We start from the raw sequence: 22,753 nt of genomic DNA, 5'->3' as shown, positions 1-22,753 counted from the left end.
GAACCTTGACTGCTGTAAATCATGATTCCCCCCCTCTTTTAAGGAGGGTTTCCTCTCACAGGATCAGGGATACTCGTGTTCTCATAACTATAGGAATTTCCAGTTCATTTGCTGACCTGTCTGGTGAGAATAAAGGAGCCTGTGGTCCAGTCTCAGAGTAACATCCAACAGGTTCTGTGTTTGCTGAACTGTCATAGGATTGCAGGCAGTGGTACTTACAGCTACACATTCCATGACATGTGTTCCAGCTGCAGTGGTTGCAATGAATTTCCAGGCACAATTTGGGGTGCTAGTTAGTATTTGACCTATAAAACCTTTAATGGCCTGATGACACCAACTAACCATTGTTGTATGGGCTTGCAACCCTGCCCGTTGAGATCCTCTGAAGATGCCCTGCTCCAAGCGCCAAATCTGTGAGACTTGAGCTGGGCCAGAGGAGCACTTTGTCTGTGTTTGCCTCTGTGTTTTGAAACGCTTTCCCAAAAGAAGCCTGACAGAGCAATACACTAGATACCTTAGGAAGGTAATGATTTAGTGTAATTGTGACTCTGTGCCCCCTCCCCTTATGATATATTTTGGATTTTACATTTATCTTATGCATTTTATTATCTTAGCCAGTTTGGATTTAAAGAAAGGTGACCATTAAAAAAATATATTACAGCTCTGCCTTAAAAATAATCTAAAAATAAATAAGCACCTGAATCAACTAGGACTCTTCTCACCAGTGGACTGTAAATATTTACAAGTTAATTGTCAATCTTTGCTGCAAGGTTTAACTTCCCAATTAACAGAAGCAGACTGTTGTCAATTTGAGTGAATTTTGTTGTGATGGTCCCGCCTTGCTAATAATGTATGATGCAAACTCCTGTTATTTACTGTAAGTGCTAATATCCTTGTGGCTGAGAACTTGAGTTAAATGAGGAACACCGAGACATTTTCACTAAATGCAAAATACACTTTCTTGTTCTGTGTTTGCAGGACTGGGGTAAACCTGGTGACTTGCGAAATCTTAACATTCAGTGGCATGTTCCTTCAGTTGAAGAGACAGCTTTTTCTTTCTACCTGCTGGATTCTTTTCTCCAGCCAGAGCTTGACAAGCTAGCACGCTATGCAGATGCAGATCTTGAAATGTCCAGGTCAGTGGTTGCGTAGTGAGTGCTCTAATCTCATTTGGTGGCCAAAGTATTTGAGCTTCAGCTTCAGTATCTGGCCTTCCAGGGAACAGTCGGATTGACTGATTTGATCTCCTTGCAGTCCAAGAAACTTCTTTAAAGTGAGCCGAGAGTTTCATGTACTGCTCTTTACAGCAGCCCTGTAAAGTAGTCCCATGTTACTGCGAGGGTGAGCATATTTGCATGTTTTGCAGTGGCAAAACCCACAGAACTTGGCAGGGGAGGGAGGTCCCATCTGTCTACCAATTTCTGTCATCCTCCATTCTTCCTTTCCCTCTGCCAACCTCTCAATCACCTCTTCCTTCCCCAGTCCTCCTCCTGCCCAGAGCCCAAATCAGCTAGATGTTGGGGGGGGGGCAGTAAAATTGAACCAGAAAGTACATCCTTTGTGCTTCCTGTGGCTGCTGATGGCTGATTGATATGGAGAGAAAAGCCTGAATTAACCCCCACCCCACCCCCCACAGATGGGTGGCAGGGGCAGCAGCAAAAGGCTTTACGCAGGAGGTGCAAAGGACATACTTTCTGCTTCAACCTCCCCCTCCCTTCCCTTTCCCTCTGATGCCAAGCTGATTGGGAGTTGATGTCTCCAAGTGTTGCTGTTGCCCCCTCCCTCACCCCCTGTCTGCTTCCTCATCTTTCTCTAGCCTTGTTCCTGTCCTACTGCCGCCTCTGCTTTTTCCATTTAGCTCTTTTTAAAACTACCTAATATGGACTGTGATTGCACAGGATCCCAGTCAGCATTTCTTCACTGGAATATGGTGGGGACTGCACAAAGTAGACTTTGCTTTTCCTTTTTGGCGGGTATGGTGTTTTAAAACAATTTTTAAAAAACATCCAGATTTTTATGTAAACCTAGGGTTCTCGTGTGTCTGCAGAAAAAAATCCTCTATCTGTACATCGCTCTAGAATGTGAATTTTTTGATATGCTTTCTAAGGCAGTTGTTCAGGATTAGATATGTGATGAGGGTATATCTATCTAATTGTGATGGCCATGTGACCAAACTAAATATGGCTCAGGTGTTCCATGGTTAGGGTCTCCTGTGTTTTGTAAAGAAAATAATATCGGGGTGGGAGGTTTGTGTGTTTTGGAGAAAGGCTGCAATTCTCGTGAAGGGAGGTTTAACTCACTCTCTCCCCACTTTGCCAAAGCTGCTAACTGCTCTGTGAGAAGATACTTGGGCACAAGGGAGGGGTTTGCTTTGTGTTGGGAAAGCAGAACTGTAGAGGAGAAAAAACACAAGCTTATGTCTTCCTTGGCCTGTTTTCCCCCCAGACATGTGGAACTTAGTAATTGCATAGTTATCCAAGAGTATTCTCTGGGGGTATGGATGTAGTAAAGATCTGTACAATGCAGTAATGTCAGCAAAGACGCATGGCTCTTTACCTCTTTACCTGCCCACACATATCTTAAAAACTGAAATAGATTTAATGTTTGTTTTCAGAGATGACGTGCAGCAGTCTCTCGCTATAGTGCACAATTGCCTGATTGGGTCGGGGAACATTCTGCCACCTCTGAAAGGAGAGAGAGTACCTCACCTGTAAGTAAGCATTACCCTGTATAGACAGAAAATAAGAGTGTCTTGGAGGAATCTTCCCAGGTGATGCAGTGTAGCTTGTGTGGAATGCTGTCAGCTTGGAAATACAAGTAGTCAGAACATCCCGTAGTCAAATCTATGCCTGCTTATCCTTGTACTCTTATGCTCTGCTTTACCAAAGAGCTGTGCTTCACACTGCCTCCTGTGTCTTGAAAATATGAAATCTGTTTGTATTTGCTGTCTCAGAAAATGTGACGGCCTAGCACCTGGACTGTAACCTGTAGAAGGGCAGCAGCTAATGATTGTTGAGTTGGAAATCTGTATAGTCCAGAATGGAGGGCTTTAGCTCTCTTGATCTTCAGATGCAGTTTGGAATTCCCCAAGCTTATCTGGATGGAACTAAGAACAGGTGCTGAACTCTAGGGAATGTAATGATTTCTAATGTGTTCATGATGAGAATTCCAAGTTGGCGGTGGCATCTGCTGTTTGAGGAACTAACGGTATGGTACTAATTGCAGAGGGGTAGCATGTTCGTTGACTGCAGCAAAATAGAACAAAACTCCAGTGGCACCTTCAAGTCTAACAAAGTGTTATTCTAGCACTAACCTGCGTGAGCCAGAGCTTGTGACGAAGTGAACTCTAACATTCCAGCTTAATCTGGAATAGTTTGTTAGAAGGGAGTTGTAGAAGGAAGTGGTGGTCCAAAACCAAAATCCAAAAAACCACTTAATGACCACCAAGTGATTACTATGCTCTCTTCCAAAAAATGATTGTACTGTCTTGGTTTAGAAAGAGATTTGAATCATTTCATGCCGTTGTGGTTTTTCCCCCTATGGAGTGTAACCAATTTATTGCCTCTTGCTTGGAGAAAAATTGGGTGTAAGGGCGTAACTACATGATGTGCGTGACTGGACTTGCAGTGAGACGTATATTGGAGCTAGAGAAAAGGGGTAAAAAGCCCCCCCCCTTCTGCTGGCAAAAGTGGAGTGGGAGGAGAATTGAAAGCTCCTTCTCCCCCCCTTCAATGTTCCTTTGTTGTGCCAAGCGAACGAGTGCTTTTTAATAATAATAATAATAATAATAATAATAATAATACCTTTCGCTTTATTGATCGCTCAGTCCGGCAGAGCCGCTGGCTCTGAGCAATTTACAGTTACACAAGTTTCACACAAGGGACTAACAATTGTTCATAGGGTTAAGGGAGGACAACATATACTTCTTTAAATCACACACGTTTGCAGCCGACGGGGGTTCTGTTCAGCTGTAGGCTTCAGACGTGTTCTGGACGGCATTCATTTCGGCTTGGCTTGATGACTTGGTTCTTCCTGGGCTGCTTTTTGAGTCGTAGCGCCGCACTGCCACCACCTGGCCGGATTGGCCCATCACAGGCTTCTTAATGCCGAAGAGGTCTTTTTCCAGGCTTCCGAGCTTAAGAGCTGGACATTCCATTCGCCGGCTAACACCTCCCCTACGGGGGTTTAGTGTGCCCACCCTCTCTAAGGAGTGGTACCCATTTTATCTACTCGCCGAAGCTTTCGAACCGCTGGGTGGATGGCGAGTTCCCCCACTCTATCTCTGTCTGGGAGTCCAGCTGAGCACCCATGAGTCAACATGTGTTGGACGTATCATGTAGCTTGTCCCTAGCTTGAAATAAGCATCATTTGAATCTGCTCCACACCGAACACACAATACAGGTTTGATCAGGACTGGACATTGTGTCCTCAGGTTATACGTGTTTATTTTTTTGTAATATCTAGCATGATAGAGTTCTGGAGAACTGGAAAGCTTGCTCACCGTTATGACATTTGGTTGGCTGTAATAAAAGATATTAATATTTGTAGCTTCTGTGTAGTCCCGCATTGGGACTGCGTGTGCTCAGGCCAGCTGCGGAAAAGATTTCCAAAGCTTTTTAGCAGACTAGGAGCACCTCCTCCTCCCTCTGGTGCTTTCCCGCCAGAGGGAGGAAGTGTGCTCCTAGCCTGCTAGGAAGCTTTGGAAATCTTTTCTGCAGCTGGCCTGTGCACACGCAGTCCCAATGCATGCCTGTACAGAAGACTACTCGATGAACAACAGTTACGGGTAAGTGCAACGTTGTTTTACATGGTTTGTGCTCTTGAGTTTGGATATAAATTTTGTTAGTCTTTGAGATGTCACTGGACTTCTGTTTGCACGTCTAGTAAACCTTTTAGCACAGCTGCCCAGACCAAACAATAAGATAAATTCTTACCAAGTTAGCACTATTTGGATCTTCCTGCAAAGACAGGCAACTCTTTGACCACAGTTCCGTCACTTCTGACAAAGATCCCATGTGAACAGGCATTTGTCCCATGTACCATCACCAAACTTTGTTCAACTTGGTGCCATGTGTGTCCGACAGACATCCATGTTATCTAGACTTCCATTTTATATTTGATCATGGGCGTATGAGCCTGCTTGACCTTAAAAACAAAACCATACCATCACAGAGTGCAATATAGGTCTGAAGTATGAAAAAGCTGGCTACAGCTATTGTGATTCAGTCAATTGTTTAAGAGTGCTTTTTATTGGAGGTGTATCTTAAAGTCATAGTGGAGGCTGTTTTTAGTCTTCAGATGTTTTAACAGTGACTAATGCATATGTGAAAAATTGATGGTAAAGTCACATTCATGGCATCATGTTTTTTTGTTTAAGCAGCTTGTATACATTGTGTGTTCTTCAGGGTTCCAAGTCTGGTGTCTTTAGAAGAGCTCAAACTTTATACCGGTGTTGACTATGGTGAGTTAGCCCCATTTATTAGATAATTGAAGGACTGTGAACTTCACTGCTTCATTAGCACAGAGTGTTGCTAGTCTCTTGACAAGATGGTTGCTAACACTTAGCTACTTCCCTGTGCCCCTCCAATCTTTTAAGGTCCAGAGATTGGCTTTTCAAAAAAAAAGAAAGAAAGCTGCAATTCTCAGGATGTGGAATTCTGTGCAATTTCAGTGTTAATGCTAGGCAGTTGTGGAGGACAACAGCCCTGGTAATTACTGGTTTTGTATTCTTGCAAACCTCCTTCCTTGGATAGCCCAGGCTAGCCTGATCTCGTCAGATCTTGAAAGCTAAGGAGGGCCGGCCCTTTCTAGTGTTTAGATGGGATTCCTCCAAGGAATACCAGGGCTGTGATGTGGAGGCAGGCAATGGCAAACCACCTCTGAATGTCTCTTGCCTTGAAAACCCTATGGGGTTGCCATAAGTCAACTGCTACTTGATGGTACTTTCCACTACCACCATTCTCGCAAACAGACTCATTTACAATAATGTGCCTGGTATTTTCAAGCTTATAACAAGTTTTCCTTTTAATACTACAGTGGATAACGTGCAGGCTTCATGTAGTCCCCAAGGCTCTTCTGCACAGTTTATGGATGTCCTGCAATCCTTGAGAATCCCGATTGCCTTTTTACATTTTTAGCATTTTAGTGGCCAGTATAAGTTTGATGGAGCTGCGGTGGCTCAAGTGGTTAAGACGCTGAACTGCAGGCTGTGGAAGGTCAGTAGTTCAGCAGTTCGAGACCTGGGTGCCGCAAGACGGAGTGAGCTCCCGTCTCTAGTTCCAGCTCCTGCCAACCTAGCAGTTCGAAAGCAAGAAATTGCAAGTAGATAAATAGGTACCACTTCGGTGGGAAGGTAACAGCGTTCCGTGCGCGTTGGTGTTTAGTCATGCCGGCCACATGACCATGGAAACATCTTCGGACAGCGCTGGCTCTTCGGCTTTGAAACGGAGATGAGCACCGCAACCCTAGAGTCGGATTCGACTGGCTTTCGAGCAAGGGAACCTTTTACCTTTATAAGTTTGATGGTGACAGTAAAGCATTCCATTTTGATCATATCATACCCCCCTATTGAATTAGTGATTTAAAACATTCTTAGTTCTGTTTTAGGTATCTACTCCAGCATAAAATAAAGATGCATTAATATTGCATAAGGCCAGTTCTTATATTTTCATGAACCAGTAGAAAATACCCACATGCCCCATCAAGTGTAAAAGGCACAGATGTCAATTTAGGAATGTCCCCCTGTGTGCATCTTTCTCACTCCGAAACAAAATCCCAAGCCTAAACTTGATCCTTTCTCCATCATTGCTTTGTAGTTTTCTTTTAAAGAATTGCATGCCTAATTCTGCATGTGATGAACACCCTTTACAGTTGATGGTCATTATGTGTGTATTGTATTCTGGTGTGTGTTACCAAGAGCAAAAACTTATCAACTCTTAATTGTTCATAAACAGATACTTTTAGGGCCTCCTGATTCACTCCATTGTTGTGGTCAGCTTGGTGTGCTCAGAATGTACAGGCGAAGTTACAGCTGGCACTGAAATGAATGAGGAAGTCCCTGATTGCATGTGAATTTATGTGTACATGCTGGAGATAGTGTTTGTGTGCATATGTGCAGTGCAAATCTTTTCATGTTTTCCATGTAGTACCTTTGTCTTGCTGGGAACAATCTTATTTTTTAATGTTTTTGCTTTTGTATGCCTGTTGCCAGTGACTGCGTTTTGTACCTCTGTGTCATGTAAAGCGTAAGCTTTATAGATAATGAATGGTCTTACCTTCTCTAGATTTGTCAAGAGTGAATTACAGGGAAACAATTGCCAGGGTTACAAGGAAGCTCCTACGTAAGTGAGCATTTGTATTTAATGTATTCGTTTAAAACCATTTATACTCTGTCTTTCCTATTTTAGCTCAAGGTAGCTTACCTAAACATGTCATTGAAAGAATCATAAAACCATATAAAAAGCCACAACACATAAAAACCAGTCTAACAGAATTTGTGTCCTGTCTGCAAAGCATACATAGCACCAAAATGAATTTATTTATTTATTAAACTTATATCCCGCTCTACCCCATAAGTGGGCTCAGGGTGGCTCACAACATATTAAATAATAATAAAAACAATCAAACAATTTGAACAATCAAGCAAGATTGCACAAAAACACTTAACAGTCCAACGTCTCCTGTAGCATTTTAAACAGATGGTAATAGGTAGCCCGATTTATAGCAGTTTTTAAGCAGATGGCAGTAGGTACCCTGGTATACAACAGTGCTCCATAGGTAATAAACAGTATCTGAAAGGCACTGGATGGTTTCCAAAGACATGGGAGGCCGAGAGAGTTTAATACCCTCCGCCTTAACCAAAGCCCTGATGGAATAGCTCCATTTTACAGGCCCTGCGGAACTGTAATAGGTCCCAAAGGGCTCTGATCTCAGGTGGGAGCATGTTCCACAAGGCTTTGTCAAGGCTAAGCTGACATCTCTTGGGCCTGGGATTACCAGGAAGTGTTGATCTGCAGAGCACCAGGTGCTCTGGGGCACATATAGGGAGAGGTGGTCCTGTAGGTATGCTGGTATGCTAGTCCAATTGGAATACTAGTCCAGTAAACTGGAAATTGATAATTGCCAAAGGTGGAGAACTTCCGGGAAAATGGCGTGGCATCCAGGGTGATTCTCGGGCTGCTCCCAAGTTCCCCTGCCTTTCTTGCTTCTTGTGGAGACGCCCCCCCCCAAACTTTGTGTTGTGTTGGGCTCCTCCTGGATCTCTCGGAGGGAGGTGCAGGAGACTTGTGTGGTGCAGAGGTGCGGGAGACTTGTGCGCCCCCCCCCCGCAACGGCAGTTAGCAGGGGGGGGGGAATCGTTCCATCCCGATGCAGGAGCAAGAGGAGGAGCAGGCATGGTTCCATACCCTGCATTAGCTGCAACTTCCCTTTTTAGACTTCGTTTTTCAAGTTTGATTTGCAACAAAGGTAAAGGCGTTTGTCCGTTTGTGTCCAATAATTATGATAATAATAATGATGATGATGATGATGCTTTCGATTTATTAATCGCTTTCCCCACAAGTGGGCTCAAAGTGATTTACAGTTACTCATTAGACAGGGGACTAACAATGTTTCATAGGGGATAGGGAAGACAACATATAATTCATTTAATTGCACACACTGTAACTGCACAGTGGAAACATTTCTGGCTTGGCTCAGTCATGTCCCGAACGGCTGCGTCGACCGGCTTGATGACGTTGGGGCTTCAGGACCCGTATGTTGTGTCGCCACACTGCCACCACCTGGCCGGAGCATCCCACTGCAGGGATTTTTCATAGCCGATTAGATCTTCCGCCTTCCGGATCCTGGACCAGGACGTCCCCAACCGACAGCTAACACCTTTCCCAGAGGGGAAGTTGGTGTGCCCACCCTCTCTAAGGAGTGGTTCCTATTTTATCTACTCGCCGAGGCTTTCGAATCGCTGGGTGGACGATGAGCTGGGGACAACAGGCTGGCAGCTCACACCAGTGCGGGGCTCAAACTGACACAGTTCGGATGTTAAGACAGTGGGATATACCCACTGTGCCACCGCTCCCCTTATCTGTTGAAGACCTTAATGGAATGACCCTTTAAGAATATCTCCAACTGTTCCGCTTGGGAACAGTGATCATAATGTTGTTGAGTTCAACATTTGTATAAATAGGAAATTGGCCAAAAAGACTGACACAACCAGTTTTAACTTTAAAAGGGGTAACTTCTCTGATATGAGAGGACATGTGGGGAGGAAACAAAGGAAAAGTAGAAAGGGTCAAAACCATTGGAGAAGCTTGGAAACTATTTAAAACTACAATCCTAGAAGCTCAAATATATATATATATTCCGCAGGTTAGGAAAGGCACAAACAGGTATAGGAAAAAGCCTGCATGGTTAACAAACAGAGTAATGGAAGCTGTAAAAGGTAAAAAAGATTCCTTTAAGCAGTGGAAAGCTAGTCACAGTGAGGCTGATAAAACAGAACACAGGCTATGGCAAATAAAATGCAAGTGGTCAGGCAGGCAAAAAGGGAATATGAGGAGCATATAGCGAAAAACATACAGACCAAAAATAAAACTTTCTTCAAATACATTAGAAGCAGGAAACCAGCCAGGGAGGTAGTGGGGCCCTTGGATGACCAAGGGGTAAGAGGAGTACTGAAGGATGATAGGAAAATGGCTGAGAAGCAAAATGCATTTTTTGCCTCTGTCTTCACTGTGGAAGATGAGAAGTGCTTGCCCACTCCAGAACCGCTGAGTTCGGGAGGGGTGTTGAAAGACCTGAGTCAGATTGAGGTGACGAGAGAGGAGGTCCTAAAACTGATAGACAACTTAAAACCTGATAAATCACCAGGCCCAGATGGCATACATCTGAGAGTTCTGAAAGAACTCAAATGTGAACTTCTGGATCTCCTGACAAAAATATGTAATCTTTCCTTAAAATCTGCCTCCATTCCTGAGGACTGGAAGGTAGCAAATGTCACTCCTATCTTTAAAAAGGGTTCCAGAGGAGATCCGGGAAATTACAGGCCAGTCAGTCTGACGTCGATACCGGGTAAATTGGTGGAAACCATTCTTAAGGAAAGAATTAGTAGGCACATAGATGAACAAAACTTATTGAGGCAGACTCAGCATGGGTTCTGTAAGGGAAGATCTTGTCTCACTACCCTGCTAATGTTCTTTGAGGGGGTGAACAAACATGTGGACAAGGGGGATCCAATAGATATTGTTTACCTTGACTTCCAGGAAGCTTTTGATAAAGTTCCTCATCAAAGGCTCCTAAGTAAGCTCAAAAACCATGGGATAAAAGGACAAGTCCTTTTATGGATCAAAAACTGGCTAATTAATAGAAAACAGAGAGTGAGTATAAATGGGCAATTCTGGCCACAGAGTGTTGGACTGGATGGGCCTTTGGCCTGATACAACATTGGCGTCTCTTATGTTCTTATGTTAACCAGTTCTTTGAATGGAAACCAGAAACACAGTAGTCTGTTTCTTCCTGTTCTCATTTTCATTGCATCACCATAGATTTAAAACTGAATTTCACTGTAGGTAGTTAAAGGATTTAAAAAGTCATTTTAATATGTCTTTGTAGAGTGTGGAAAGGTTTCACTTTAAATCAAAGGGTCCTGATTGTTGTAGTCTGTGAACTAGCTCTTTGAACTGTTTTTACTTATGGGATTTTCCTTGTTCTTATTATAGAGTATGTACTTGACCACTCTGAGGATGATACCAAGTCATTGTTTCTCATCATAAAGGTACAGTTTCAGAGTCTGATAGGTTTCGGTGTGTTTTTTTAGCCAGCTAAATGGATTTGTTCTATACAATCTGAATTCTTCTCTTTCAGATCATTGGTGACCTTTTACACTTCCAGGGTTCTCATAAGCATGAGTTTGATTCCCGATGGAAGAGCTTTAACTTAGTGAAGAAATCAATGGAGAACAGGGTAGGTGTTTTATATAAGCAATTTATCTAACCATAAATCTGTGTTCTTGAAATTCCAGAAAGAATATTTGTGACGCCTGAGGCCTTAATTGTTCATTAATAGTGGGGGAGAGGCTAGAGAAGGCTGCTTAATCAATGAAATCAGGAACTAACGTAGCACTTAAGTACGTCAGTGCTACTGGGAGTGCCGTTTATCTCTTTGGCTGATCAAATGCTTTGCTTGTAAGGAGATCCTAGCTCTTGTGAAACTGGCAAATTTATTTAGAAAACAGTACAAACAGTATATACTTTAAGGAGGGAACTGGAAAACAAAGAGACTGGTAGCGCAAGAGACACAGACTGTTTTCTCCAGCATGCAATGAATAAATTTGGAGGCCACCGTTAAATGGATGCACTGTAAAACTATAAAAAATTGTCATGGTATAAGGATACATAAAGTAGGTTTTCCCTGCTTCTAAGTGAAAGATATGTAAGGGGAAGTTGAAAAATCTGAGGGGAAGTCAGAGACCAGGCATCCATGCATAATGGGTGTATTCTTGTTTTTCTTTGCAGCTTCAAGGAAAGAAACAGCATATCAGGGCGCTGCTGATTGACAGAGTCATGTTGCAGCATGAGGTAATGGTCATCTCTTTGCAGTCAGTGTTTGCTTCTTGACTGTCTTGAACTTTGTCCCTCTCTATTTCTTGTGCAAAAAAACCCTCCCTCTTCTAATTTGGAACTTTTTGTTTAGCTGAGAACACTCACTGTTGAAGGTTGTGAGTATAAAAAAGTACATCAAGGCTTGATCAGAGACCTTCTACGTTTGTGCACAAGTTCATACAGCCAGGTAAGTGTATGTTGTCTTTGACAGTTTTGCACAGGCAAGGTGTTATGTGCTGGTTTTCGAGCTGGTGTTTTGCATTGATTGCAGTATTGTTCAGCTCACAGAAACTGTGTGCTGACTTCATTGTCATGTTATGATATTCTGCAGGGTTTAATTGTTCAAAGGGCCCCTAACACCCTATGTTGCGCTTATAGCTGGTTTGGACAGGATTAAAATTTACTATGGAACAAATTAAGAGTTGGATCCAAAGATCCCGCTTTTTGTGCAGAAGGCACCTTAATTGTGTGGGTGCCTGTTTGTATATTGCCCTTCCTCTCCATCTGCAAACATTTTATCTCTTTCATCATTTATGCACAGGAGACACTTACTATACAGGGGTGGATTGGGAGGCAAAAATGACCCTGGAAAGAGGTGAGGGAAGGAGGAAGAAGTCCTGTCCCAGCCCTGACCATCTCACCAGTGCGGGGAGGGGAGGAAGGCGCAAGCTTGCTGCAGCTTCTCTCCAACTCTCACCCACTTCACACCCATCTGCCTTGTACAGGGCTGCTGACGTGGTGGCAGAAGTTCTCAACCCTCCACCATTGTGGGGGCTGCCAGTTTTGCAGCAGTGGAGGTTCCTGCTCACTTCATATGAGGCTGCCTTGGGGTCAAGATGGTCCTGTTAGGGGGGCAGCCTTTGGCCCATTGGCACTTTTCGTGGTGGCCTTAATGACTAGTCTATTCCTGCACATAAATGTGCCATACATGAGTCTTAATCACTGGCTGGTGCAGGGAAGTTGATGCTAACAGAAGCAGTATGAACCAGTAGTCACAATTTATTCACTTTTGTTAATCCAAGCTTTATTTCCACTTTATGTATGTTCCTGCATTCAGCCTCCGTATGAAGGTTTGTGGTGCTTCTTTCCTTAGGTCAGAAACAAAGCTCAGCATGCATTCTTCGCGGCCCTGGGGACTTACAACTTCTGTTGTAGGGATATTATTCCTCTGGTTTTGGAGTTTTTACGGCCAGAGGCACACAATGTCACCCACCAGCAGTTTAAAGTAAGGCTTCTGTTACTTCTGTCTCCAGGCCTGTCCCCCCCCCCCCGGGCCCCCCCCCCCCCCCCCCCCAGAACAAAATATACATTCTGGCCTGTGTGTAAATTTGTGCTACTTTGAAAATGGCTGTGCTTCTGATAAGAGCAGTTTATTGTGAATTGTGGTAAATATGAAAAAAATGAACTAACTTTGTCTTGCAGTCAGGTGTGTTGTATAATATTTTTTGCAAACTAATGTTGGGAGTTTGCCATTTATGTGAGTGGATATGACTTACATCTCGGTTTCTAAAATTAATATGTTTTAGTGTCAAACGTATACATACTAACTTTCAACAATAATTTACTGAGGTTTTCTGAAGCTGTGTGTGTTCAATTATCTGTTTATAATTTGCTGCTATGATCTGCTCTCCACAGGGTGCCTTGTATTGCCTCCTTGGGAACCACAGTGGAGTGTGCTTAGCAAATCTTCATGACTGGTACTGCATTGTGCAAACCTGGCCTGCAATCGTCTCTTCTGGACTTAGCAAAGCAATGTCTCTGGAAAAACCATCTATAGTCAGGCTATTTGATGACCTTGCAGAGAAGATCCACTGGCAGTATGAAACAATAGGACTGGATTTTGAAGTAAGCAAGAGCAGTGTTCCCTCTAAGCTGAGTTAGTGTGAGCTAGCTCACAGTTTTTTAGCCTCCGGCTCACACATTTGTGTCTTGGCTCAGGAAGGATGGCTAATGCAGCAGCCAAATCGCTCGCTCACAACTTTAATGCCAGTAGCTCACAAAGCAGAATTTTTGCTTACAAGATTCCACAGCTTAGAGGGAGCATTGAGCAAGAGTATAAATATGTAAGCCTAAGCAGTCTTTAGAAATGGCTGCTTCGAGATATTGTCAAAAGCACTGAGTGCCCAAGATCTTGGAGGGGATGTTGGAGGCTGGAGGGGAAGAGTTACTAGTCAACATGCAGAAGATGCATTTGCCGTATGTCTAATTTGTTGTATGTAGCAGCGTTAGGAAGTTACAGTTGATCCCTAGATAATTTTGTGTCATGTATGTAGTATATGCTTTCAAAGAATACACATTCTAGGTGATTGCCATAGAAGGTGTGGAGTTTATTTTTACTGTTACTGCTCTGTTCAAGGCCTCATAAAATACTATATAATGGGGTATTCATTCTGTGGGTTGCAGAGAGCCACCTTCACAGTTTCCATCAAACAGAAGAGCGACATCTGCTTTCATCCCTAGCATGAGGCCTGCACCTCAGGGAGGCTCACAGCTTCTCCATTCCTCTAGACAGCAGCTGTTTCAGGGTGGGGACCGACTGCCAACCACAGTCTTCACTGGACAAGGTCCTTGTCCACTTTCTTGAAACATAGGGTGGGTGCTACATTGGGGAATGGCACTTGGAAGAGCCACAAGTGGCATGTCAAAGAGTCCCATGTGGTTCCCAAGCCACTGAGTGAGTGTCAGTGCTCCAGGGCATTTGTTCATAATTTCCCAGAAGATGGAACAAATCATTGTGGGGACATGGAGAGGACAGTGCAAAGAAGAGGTTTGGATTCAGAAAGGGAATTAAGGAATGGTTACATTTAAAATTGTAGCACTGGAATCTTGGCATATTCTCTGTGGAGTAGTAATCAAAGTAAAAGGGTTTAATTAGTTTGAAAGATGAACAGAGTAATCCTATGCAGATTTACTCCAGTCTAAACCAAGTGAAACCATAGGACTGTAGTGTAAGTAGGAAGTCCCCCACCACCACCAGGTATTGTATTTTTGGAGGGTGGGTAGGGGGTTAGTAGTGTTTTCTGGTTCCTTGGTGGCTTCTTAAACATATAATGGATACTGTATCATTTGTTTTGCCAGAGGATTCATTTGTGACTCTGTCCCTCTCCAGGTTCCAGAGAAATGCATTGAGGTGGCTGTTCAAATGGAGAAATGGATGTATCTGCATAATGGCTGGACTCCTCTTAGCCCAGAGGAGATTCAGTTGGGAATACAGCGGCAGAAAGAAAGGAATGTGGAGGCCTCACAGTAAGTGGGAAAGGCTCTGTAATTAGAGATTTCATTGCAAGCTTGAAACCTTTGTGGCCTGTTTGTTTGCTTTTCTACTATAGCAAAGAGGAAACCGAACAGCTGCTGTCTTTGTTCCATGAGAAGTTTTTACCATGTTTGTCTCTAGACTGATAACAGACGAGCACTAAAGCATGAGATGGTCAGTTTAACATTTTCCTCCACACCAGTTTGTGCTGAACCTTTTGCTTGTAGAAATTGCCACACAGAGAATCAATACTACCACATACCTAGGAGATGTCCTGTGTTATCAAGATGCTGACTCTGGTGTTAATAATCTGGATGTTCCTTGTTTCATTTTCAGAAATTATGAAAACTTGGTTAACAAACTATTAGATTCTGTGGATCAAAGGAATCTGTAAGTATATCACTCTGTATTTTTTGTTAAGCGCAAATCATGTTAAAACTACTGAGACTTTTAAAACAGGCCTGTGGGTTTACAATATTTGTTGCTCTTCTTGCCGGATTTATGAGTTTGGCTTTCAAGATTTAGTTTCTATCGTAAGATATCAAAAGAACATCTGGACCAAAGCAGATGCAGGGCAGTTCTAGTTCTCTACTTCTCTACTGACCTGATTGGATAGGGCAATACTTAGCTACAGTAAATGCATGATGATTTGCCCAAAATACTGCTTCTGAGTAGTTTGTATACAAGGTGGCTGACATCAAGTCAGTCGCTCGTTGGAAATGGTCTGGGGATCATAGAGCTGGGCACCATGTGCCATCTGTTGTCTCTAAGCATTTTTCTTTCCAAAATATATTTGTCATGAACTTGAAAGTATAAGGCATTTTCTATCTTGAGGCAGTAGATCACTGCAATTCTTACCTGTAGTTGTTTATAAAGATGTACTAGTCTTTGGAATTGTTACATGCCAAATGGCCCTGCCACTGCACTTGACTGCTTTCTTTCTTTCCTTGTTATTGGGGGGATGCACCTGCAAGTCACTCTTGTGTCTTGTTGAGGCTGATAAAGATTTATACGTGCTGAGAAAAATGATCCAAACTGGTTAGGTAATTTTACATATTTGAATATATTGGACCCCCCCTGAATTAAAAATCGTGTTCATTTCCAAAACGTAGGAAGAACCCTGATGGATTGGATAAGTGCTCCATCTGGTTATGCATTTTGTTTCACACAGTGGCCAAGCAGTTGTTCTGTAGGGCCAGCAAACAGAACAAAGGGGCCAAGGGCTTCCGTGATGTTGACTCTTAGCACTAACTTTCTGAGATTTACTGCCTCTGAGTATTAATATAATATTGAAACTTAATGCTGGAAAAACAGAGGTTCTCTGGGCCAGGGACTTCAGATCTCCCCTTTCATGGATGGATGGGCTTATGCTCCCTTTGAAAAGCTAGGTTTGCAGCGTGGGAGTGCCGCTTGACACAGTGGCCACCTTAGAAGACGAGGTGGCTGTTGTGGCTTGAATTATGTTTGCCCAGCTCTGGCTGGGGTGTCAGCTGCTTCCGTTCCTGGATCAGTCAGACCTAGCCACAGTGATCCATGCCTTTGTTACACCTAGACTGCTTTGGCTAGACTGCTGGTCAAATCTAACCACTGAGAGCACGTGACCCTAATACTACATCAGTTGCTTTGGCTCTGATCCACTCCTGAGCCCAATTCAAGGTGTTGGTTTCATCCTTTAAAGCCCTGTGTGGCTTGGGACTTGGAGAATCTGAAGGACCATCTTCCTGCATATTTTCTTGCCCAGGAGTTAAGATCACAGGGAGATGCCCACCTGTCTGTCTCACCAATTAAAGACACTCATTTGGTGGGTACACGAGAGATGGTCTTTTCCCTGACAGCCCAACAATTACGGAACAGCCTCCCCAGGGAGGTGTGCCTGGCCCCCTCACTGTCGATCTTCAGGAGGCAGTTGAGGGCAGTTTTATTTGGGACTGCATTTTGATTTATTTAGCTTTTAGTATTGGCAGTCTTAAGTTTTTAAACTGTGACTTCTGTGGGTTTTATAATATTTGTTTTTAATGTTTTTTTAATAATGTTTTATTTATATAGTAAGCCACCTTGAGTTCCACAAGGGGGAAAAGGCAGCTAATAAGTGTTCCAAATAAATAAGTAAATATGGAGAAAGAGATGTATGCGTAATCAAAAGGAATATTGAGGTCACAGCAGTTACAATGAAGTTACTCTGAATACTTATATTGCAGCTGTGGTTATGACTATTATTACTACAGTAATTGTTGTATATCAGCTATTTTTCATTGGTGGTGCTGAGTGTTGTAGTAGAACTTAACCCTCTCTTGCTGTTAACGTTCTTTGTCTTTGTTCTCCTGGTAATTAAAAAAAAATCCAGACTTGGTCCTTGTCTTAAAGATTAAAGCTTGTGTTCCCCCCCACTGTTACTGCCTTGATGCTACAGCTATGTAAGCAGATCCTTGTTCTGTAGTTGAGAGCTGGATCCATGAAGTGCAGTAACAGCATGGGGTGTTGTAGTGTCCAGATAGCTAACTTAGCAAAGAAGTGTGTGGGTATCTTTTTGCATTTTGTCCAGCAGAGTGGTTGACTTTCGCCATTTCCTCCATCTTGTTTTTTCAGCCCTTGGAAGTTTGAGCACATTGGTGTTGGTTTTCTGTCCCTGCTTTTGAGAGATGACAGAGTGCTGCCTGTCAGAGCCATAAATTTTTTTGTGGAATGTCTCAACCATGATGCTCTAGTGGTTCGTAAGGTATGCATGACAATCTGGATCTAAATACTTACCATAGCTTTGTTGCTAATGCTGGGCCATTGCCATTAACTAAGGGTGGATTCACATGATTCCGTGCTCTCTGCACAGTAAACTGGTTTATTCCTCCCCATTGATCTTATGAATGCAGCCAGTATAACCTGTGCTTTCTTGCCACACTCATTCGGGAGTGGGGGAGCAAACCTTAAAATGAGACTTGGCGGCCAAGCGGCGTCTTGCATGTGTTCCGCGGCCCAACCCTTACAGGGAGCCTAGCACAGTTTACTTTTTGGGTAGCAGATGGAGGGCAAAATGGTTTACCAAAGCTTAATCATTTTCACTGAGGTGTTGGAAGCATCTTCAGAATCACATGGAGAAAGTAAACTGGGAGAATAGCAGGTCAGGTTCAGGGCTCCAAAGGGAGTCTTGTTTAGATGCTGTTTTGGGTTTTCAGTGATGTAAAGCAACTATGTAAAATCTCCAAGGTCTTGCCTGTAGGAAGGTATAAAAATAGCATGTTGCAGACTGAGCTGGTAGGAAATTGTCACCGAGAGTGGTTCCACTCTCTGTCCAGTTCAGTAATCCTTCGGCGGTGGGGGAGATGTTCAGTTCTTAGGCTTTTTTGTTTTTGCACTTGTAAAGGCTTGTAGTGAAACACTTGCCTTTGCTAAACTGACCAAGTGTGCAAGTTAATCCTCACTCCCCTTTTAGATGGCGATCTCTGCTGTGGCTGGCATCCTCAAGCAGCTGAAGAGGCCTCATAGAAAGGTGTCGATATGCCCTTTCCAAATCAGTAAGTGTGCCTCCTCATCAGATATGAAGCCAGCATTCCCCTCCCCCCCCTTAAGTTGGCTTATGCAAGTATAAATGTGAAACACACTCTAGTAACATGCAGAGTTGGCCGTGCTTAAGTTTTATTGATCTAAATAATGATGAAATGTGGCTTGCCTATAATTCCGCTACCAGTAGTTTTATTGCCATATTAAAGGAAATACTAAAAGGTCACTTAGAGAAGACGCATATTAGGTTAAATTGTACAAAGGGGGGGGGGGGCATTTTTTACCCAGTCTTAAACTGCCTATCTGGTGAAAATGCTGCTTCACGTTCTCATCTTGTGACTGGACCACTGAGTGCATGGTGTTGGAAAGTGCCATCAAGTCACAGCAAACTTAAGATGACCCCATAGGATCTTCAAGGCAAGAGACATTCAGAGGTGGTTTGCTGTTGCCTGACTGTGTTCTAACCCTGTACTTCCTTGGAGATCTCCCATCCAAGTACTAACCATGGCCAGCCCTGCTTAGCTTCCATGATCTAGTGTGATTGGGCTAGCCTAGGCCATCCAAGTTAGGGCATGGTGCATGGTGGTGGTTAAATTTTAATAGACAGTTCTTCTTTTTGCACGCAGGTGGAGCGTCTCTGCCTTCTGATATCCAGGCTGGTGACAGGCCTGATAACCAGTGGTTGCATTACGAAAGTGCCAGTTTACCAAGGACAAAACAAGCTTGGGAGTCTTGTCGTTTTGTGGAGAAAACGCATTGGGGATATTACACCTGGCCTCAGTAAGTGTTGGCTTAGCCTCCCCTCCAGCCACTTCAGGGTCTCCTTATTAAACAAAGCCTTTTCAGCCTGCTAGTTGTCTTTTCCCTATAACATTATGACCTGCTTATATGTGACTTAACTGGACAATTCACAGTAGCAACAGTGCTGAATAAATTCTATATATATTTGGAAGAAACAGTTCGTTTGGAAAAATCTGTAGTGAGTCAAGCATTTTTATTTTATTATTTCAATTTATATACCACCCCTCCACACAAACTATATGTAGCATATAGGTATTGAGAAGGGCTTGGAACCAGTGGAGGATTTCCGTAAACAGGGTAGTGGTGATGGTGGCATTTTTGCTGATTTTTTCCCTTTCCCACTATAGACTGCTGCCTCTTCCCTCCCACATTTTGAAGGGACATTTTGGGCTGTAGTGGGATGGGGAGGTGAGGAAATTCTGTTCTGTGGTCTGAAATTTGTTCTGTCTGCAAAAAATACCGGTGGATACATGCCAGAAAATGTGTACACGTACAGCATGTGTGCAAATTTATCTTATTAAAATTATCAATTTAAAACACATTAATATATGAATGTCTTTGCACATTCACAATGTATATATGATTTTTATGCCACCCTTCAGTTCAAGGACTGCCTCCCACCCCACATGGTGTATATATTACATTCTAGGGATGATGCTACCCCACATATGGAACAAGGCATGGTATAAATCTATAAAGTGCTAAAAATGGAAAGTGGGATTCCTTACATGTTGATTTGTGAGTTTGTGCTTTTTTGTGTGATACTGACTGCTTTACTCGTACAACAAATTTTGCCTACTTTTGTCATTGCTTTTGAGAGCTGCTTCCTCCAGTGATAATATAACTACATTTTCTCTTTGTTTTATTCAAGAATAATATTGAATGTTGGCTCATAGTATGTCTCCCCCTCCCACTATTTCTAGAAACATGGAGATTTATGCTTCTGCAGAGCAACAACCAACGCTTGGACGGAATAGAAATGAACTTTCAGAGGTAAGGGTGATATTTTCAATTTTGCTCAAAGCCTGTCATAGGCTGATACAAGATCAGGCATATCTATTGCTCTTGTGATTGTGGGTGACTTGGAACAATCGAAGACCCACAGTGGTGATCCTCCATGCAGATCTTCTTTAAAACAGGAATACCAATGCTGACTTAACTGTGTACTGAAGAATTTGTTGTTGAAGATTGACAGTGGCTTCTCTGACCAGTTTCAATTTTTAGCAAGGAGATTAAATTGTAACATTTTGAATATTTGACTTCATGGTGACATGGATTGAAAGCAGATGATTACACTTGGCTTTTCTGGGCTTGGGGTTTCATGTGCATGTCCATCACTGGATGATGTGTGTGTGTGTGAACGAGCCACCATAGATCTACCACCACAAGATGGAATTGTCAAATTTCCTCACATCCCTTCCACTGTAGAGTTTTTAGTGGAGTTAGTTCACATATTCTGCTGCCAATAGTCAAGTATGCAGTTCTCTGATGTAAAGAAATCAATGTACAAGAAGAAGAATGTGTGAAACAACCTTTTTTTTGCTTAACAGAGTTGAACCTGTGAGACTGAACTCAAACTAAACTAACGTATTTACTAAGAGATGTAAGGTAGCCAAATAACAAATTGATGTAGAAACTGCCACAAGGGGATTTAAGAGCACTTTGTCCTTGCCAAGAATGTGCCACGTTCTGTTATCCCACATCTCTTCTATTGACCAGTTATGGAAAAACAGGAGTCATTTGAATAGAACAGCGCTGGTGAACTATGGCTCCACAGTGCTTTTCACATTAGGATGGTACTCTATAGATTCCTCCTTATCCACTCCTTACTTTTTCTATTATCCAATCAGCACTTTGGTTCCATTACACTTTTTTTTTTTTGCAGGCAGAGCAAGTAATCTACGATCACTTTTCTGATGTGAAATTTGTTGAGCAGTTAATCAAGTTTCTTTCTTTAGAAGACAGAAAAGGAAAAGATAAATTTAACCCACGCAGATTTTGCCTCTTCAAGGTAACTGGACCTCTTTTTCTACCTTTTTTTTCCTGGGAGAGACCAATAATCAGTCACTGAAAAAGGAGCAACACTGCATGATTTGTGTAATTAAGCTGTTATAATGGTGATACTACATTTTATGTTTTATTTTACTTCACAGTATTGCCTTCCTGTATGATGGCTAATATGCACTTGGGGAATGTGCTTGGAAAAAATATCTTGAGAGGAACATTAAGCATGCATGTCAAAGAGCACAGATCCAGAAAGTGCTTGTGTGCATGCAGTGGAGTATTCTGTTACTCCAGAACAGGAGGATATCCCTTGTTCTCTCCCCCCCCCACACACACTTTCTGTATAGCACAGTAAATGGCTTTGAAAACTTGTGTGAAGTTTAGGAAGTTTGCTTGCCGTTTGGCATGGATGTGATACAGGAATTACAACAAAAAGTCCCACTGTACATCCAGATCTCTGGCATACTTACTTAAGACAAATGTTTATGTAATTTATGGCTATATCTCCTGACTTTCTTTCTTGCAATTTATAAACAAAATATGTAGGCTTCTGAAGTGATTTCCAGTCTTGATACTGAACAGGTCTAGATTTGGTTAGCTTCAGTGAGGTTGCTGCATAATTTGTTTTCAGACCTGGGGAAATATATATATATGTTTATAATCTACAGTAATTTTTAAAAAATAAAAATCATGCTTCACAATCATTAGTAGAACAGTTTTAGTTTCCTTTCAAACAAGTATGAAGTATATTATGTCCTTTTGTTTTGAAAATAGATGGTTACAAGCCCTCTTTGAAAGAGCTAATTCAAGTTCCACACTAAACCTTGAGTCTTGCCTTAACAGGGCCTATTCAGAAACTTCGACGATGCCTTCTTGCCAGTACTGAAACCTCACTTAGAACGACTAGCAGTAGATTCCCACGAAAGTCCCCAACGATGTGTAGCTGAAATTATAGCTGGTTTGATAAGAGGGTCTAAACACTGGACATTTGAAAAGGTACTCTGTCTTTATTTCATTTGCAAAACTAAACAGGGACATTTCAGTTGCCGTATAGCAAAACATACAAGCCCTTTAGTTCCTTAACAGTGATATGTGAAATACTAACATAAATTCAGCTTAAAACTCAATATTCCTGTTCTTAAAAATAGATTTTTCTTTTTAAAAAAGATCTACATCACCTAAGTTGATAATAATTGATCTCTGGGGTTTCCTGAAGAAATAGATCCAGGCTTGGATCCTAAGTAGGAATGTGCATTTCGGGATCCCGAGCCAAAAAAAAAAGCCGAAAATAACGTTTTTCGGCTTTTTTCGGCTTTTGGGATCCCGAATTAGCAATTTATGCGCTTGTCCGAATCCCAAAAAAAAATCCCGAAAAAATTCGGGAATCCCGAAAAATTCGGGTCCATTATAACCAATGGGGCCATTGAAGTCAATGGCAAAAATCTTCTTGAAACTTTGTGGGGGGCTGGGGGGGAGGGGGTTTGGGGTAGAGGCTCCAAACGTGGAGCGTGCTTACTGGAACCTCTCCCCAACATACCCACCAAGTTTCAAGACGATTGGACCAGGGGGTACAATTTTATGGGCCCCCAAACAGGTTGCCCCCAGATCA

General features: G+C 42.6%; 1 protein-coding gene across 2 annotated transcripts in view; it reads left to right on the top strand.

Moving 5' to 3' along the window:
* The window catches only part of PSME4 (proteasome activator subunit 4), a 116,438-nt gene that overhangs the window by 58,352 nt on the left and 35,333 nt on the right, over window positions 1-22,753 (top strand). For both annotated transcript variants that reach the window (XM_015421218.1, XM_015421219.1), the window contains 18 exons: window positions 979-1,136; window positions 2,615-2,710; window positions 5,406-5,461; window positions 7,284-7,340; window positions 10,713-10,768; window positions 10,858-10,956; window positions 11,508-11,570; window positions 11,686-11,781; window positions 12,688-12,819; window positions 13,230-13,439; window positions 14,704-14,840; window positions 15,184-15,237; window positions 17,434-17,563; window positions 18,272-18,353; window positions 18,966-19,119; window positions 20,064-20,133; window positions 21,026-21,151; window positions 21,988-22,140. In XM_015421218.1, coding sequence (XP_015276704.1) covers window positions 979-1,136; window positions 2,615-2,710; window positions 5,406-5,461; window positions 7,284-7,340; window positions 10,713-10,768; window positions 10,858-10,956; window positions 11,508-11,570; window positions 11,686-11,781; window positions 12,688-12,819; window positions 13,230-13,439; window positions 14,704-14,840; window positions 15,184-15,237; window positions 17,434-17,563; window positions 18,272-18,353; window positions 18,966-19,119; window positions 20,064-20,133; window positions 21,026-21,151; window positions 21,988-22,140 — 1,929 coding nt within the window. The remainder of the gene's footprint in view (window positions 1-978; window positions 1,137-2,614; window positions 2,711-5,405; window positions 5,462-7,283; window positions 7,341-10,712; window positions 10,769-10,857; window positions 10,957-11,507; window positions 11,571-11,685; window positions 11,782-12,687; window positions 12,820-13,229; window positions 13,440-14,703; window positions 14,841-15,183; window positions 15,238-17,433; window positions 17,564-18,271; window positions 18,354-18,965; window positions 19,120-20,063; window positions 20,134-21,025; window positions 21,152-21,987; window positions 22,141-22,753) is intronic.

Source organism: Gekko japonicus, unplaced genomic scaffold (genome assembly GCF_001447785.1).
Source record: "Gekko japonicus isolate JY-2015 unplaced genomic scaffold, Gekko_japonicus_V1.1 scaffold261, whole genome shotgun sequence".
NCBI lineage: Eukaryota > Metazoa > Chordata > Lepidosauria > Squamata > Gekkonidae > Gekko > Gekko japonicus.
This window is presented reverse-complemented; position numbering and strand designations above follow the sequence as displayed.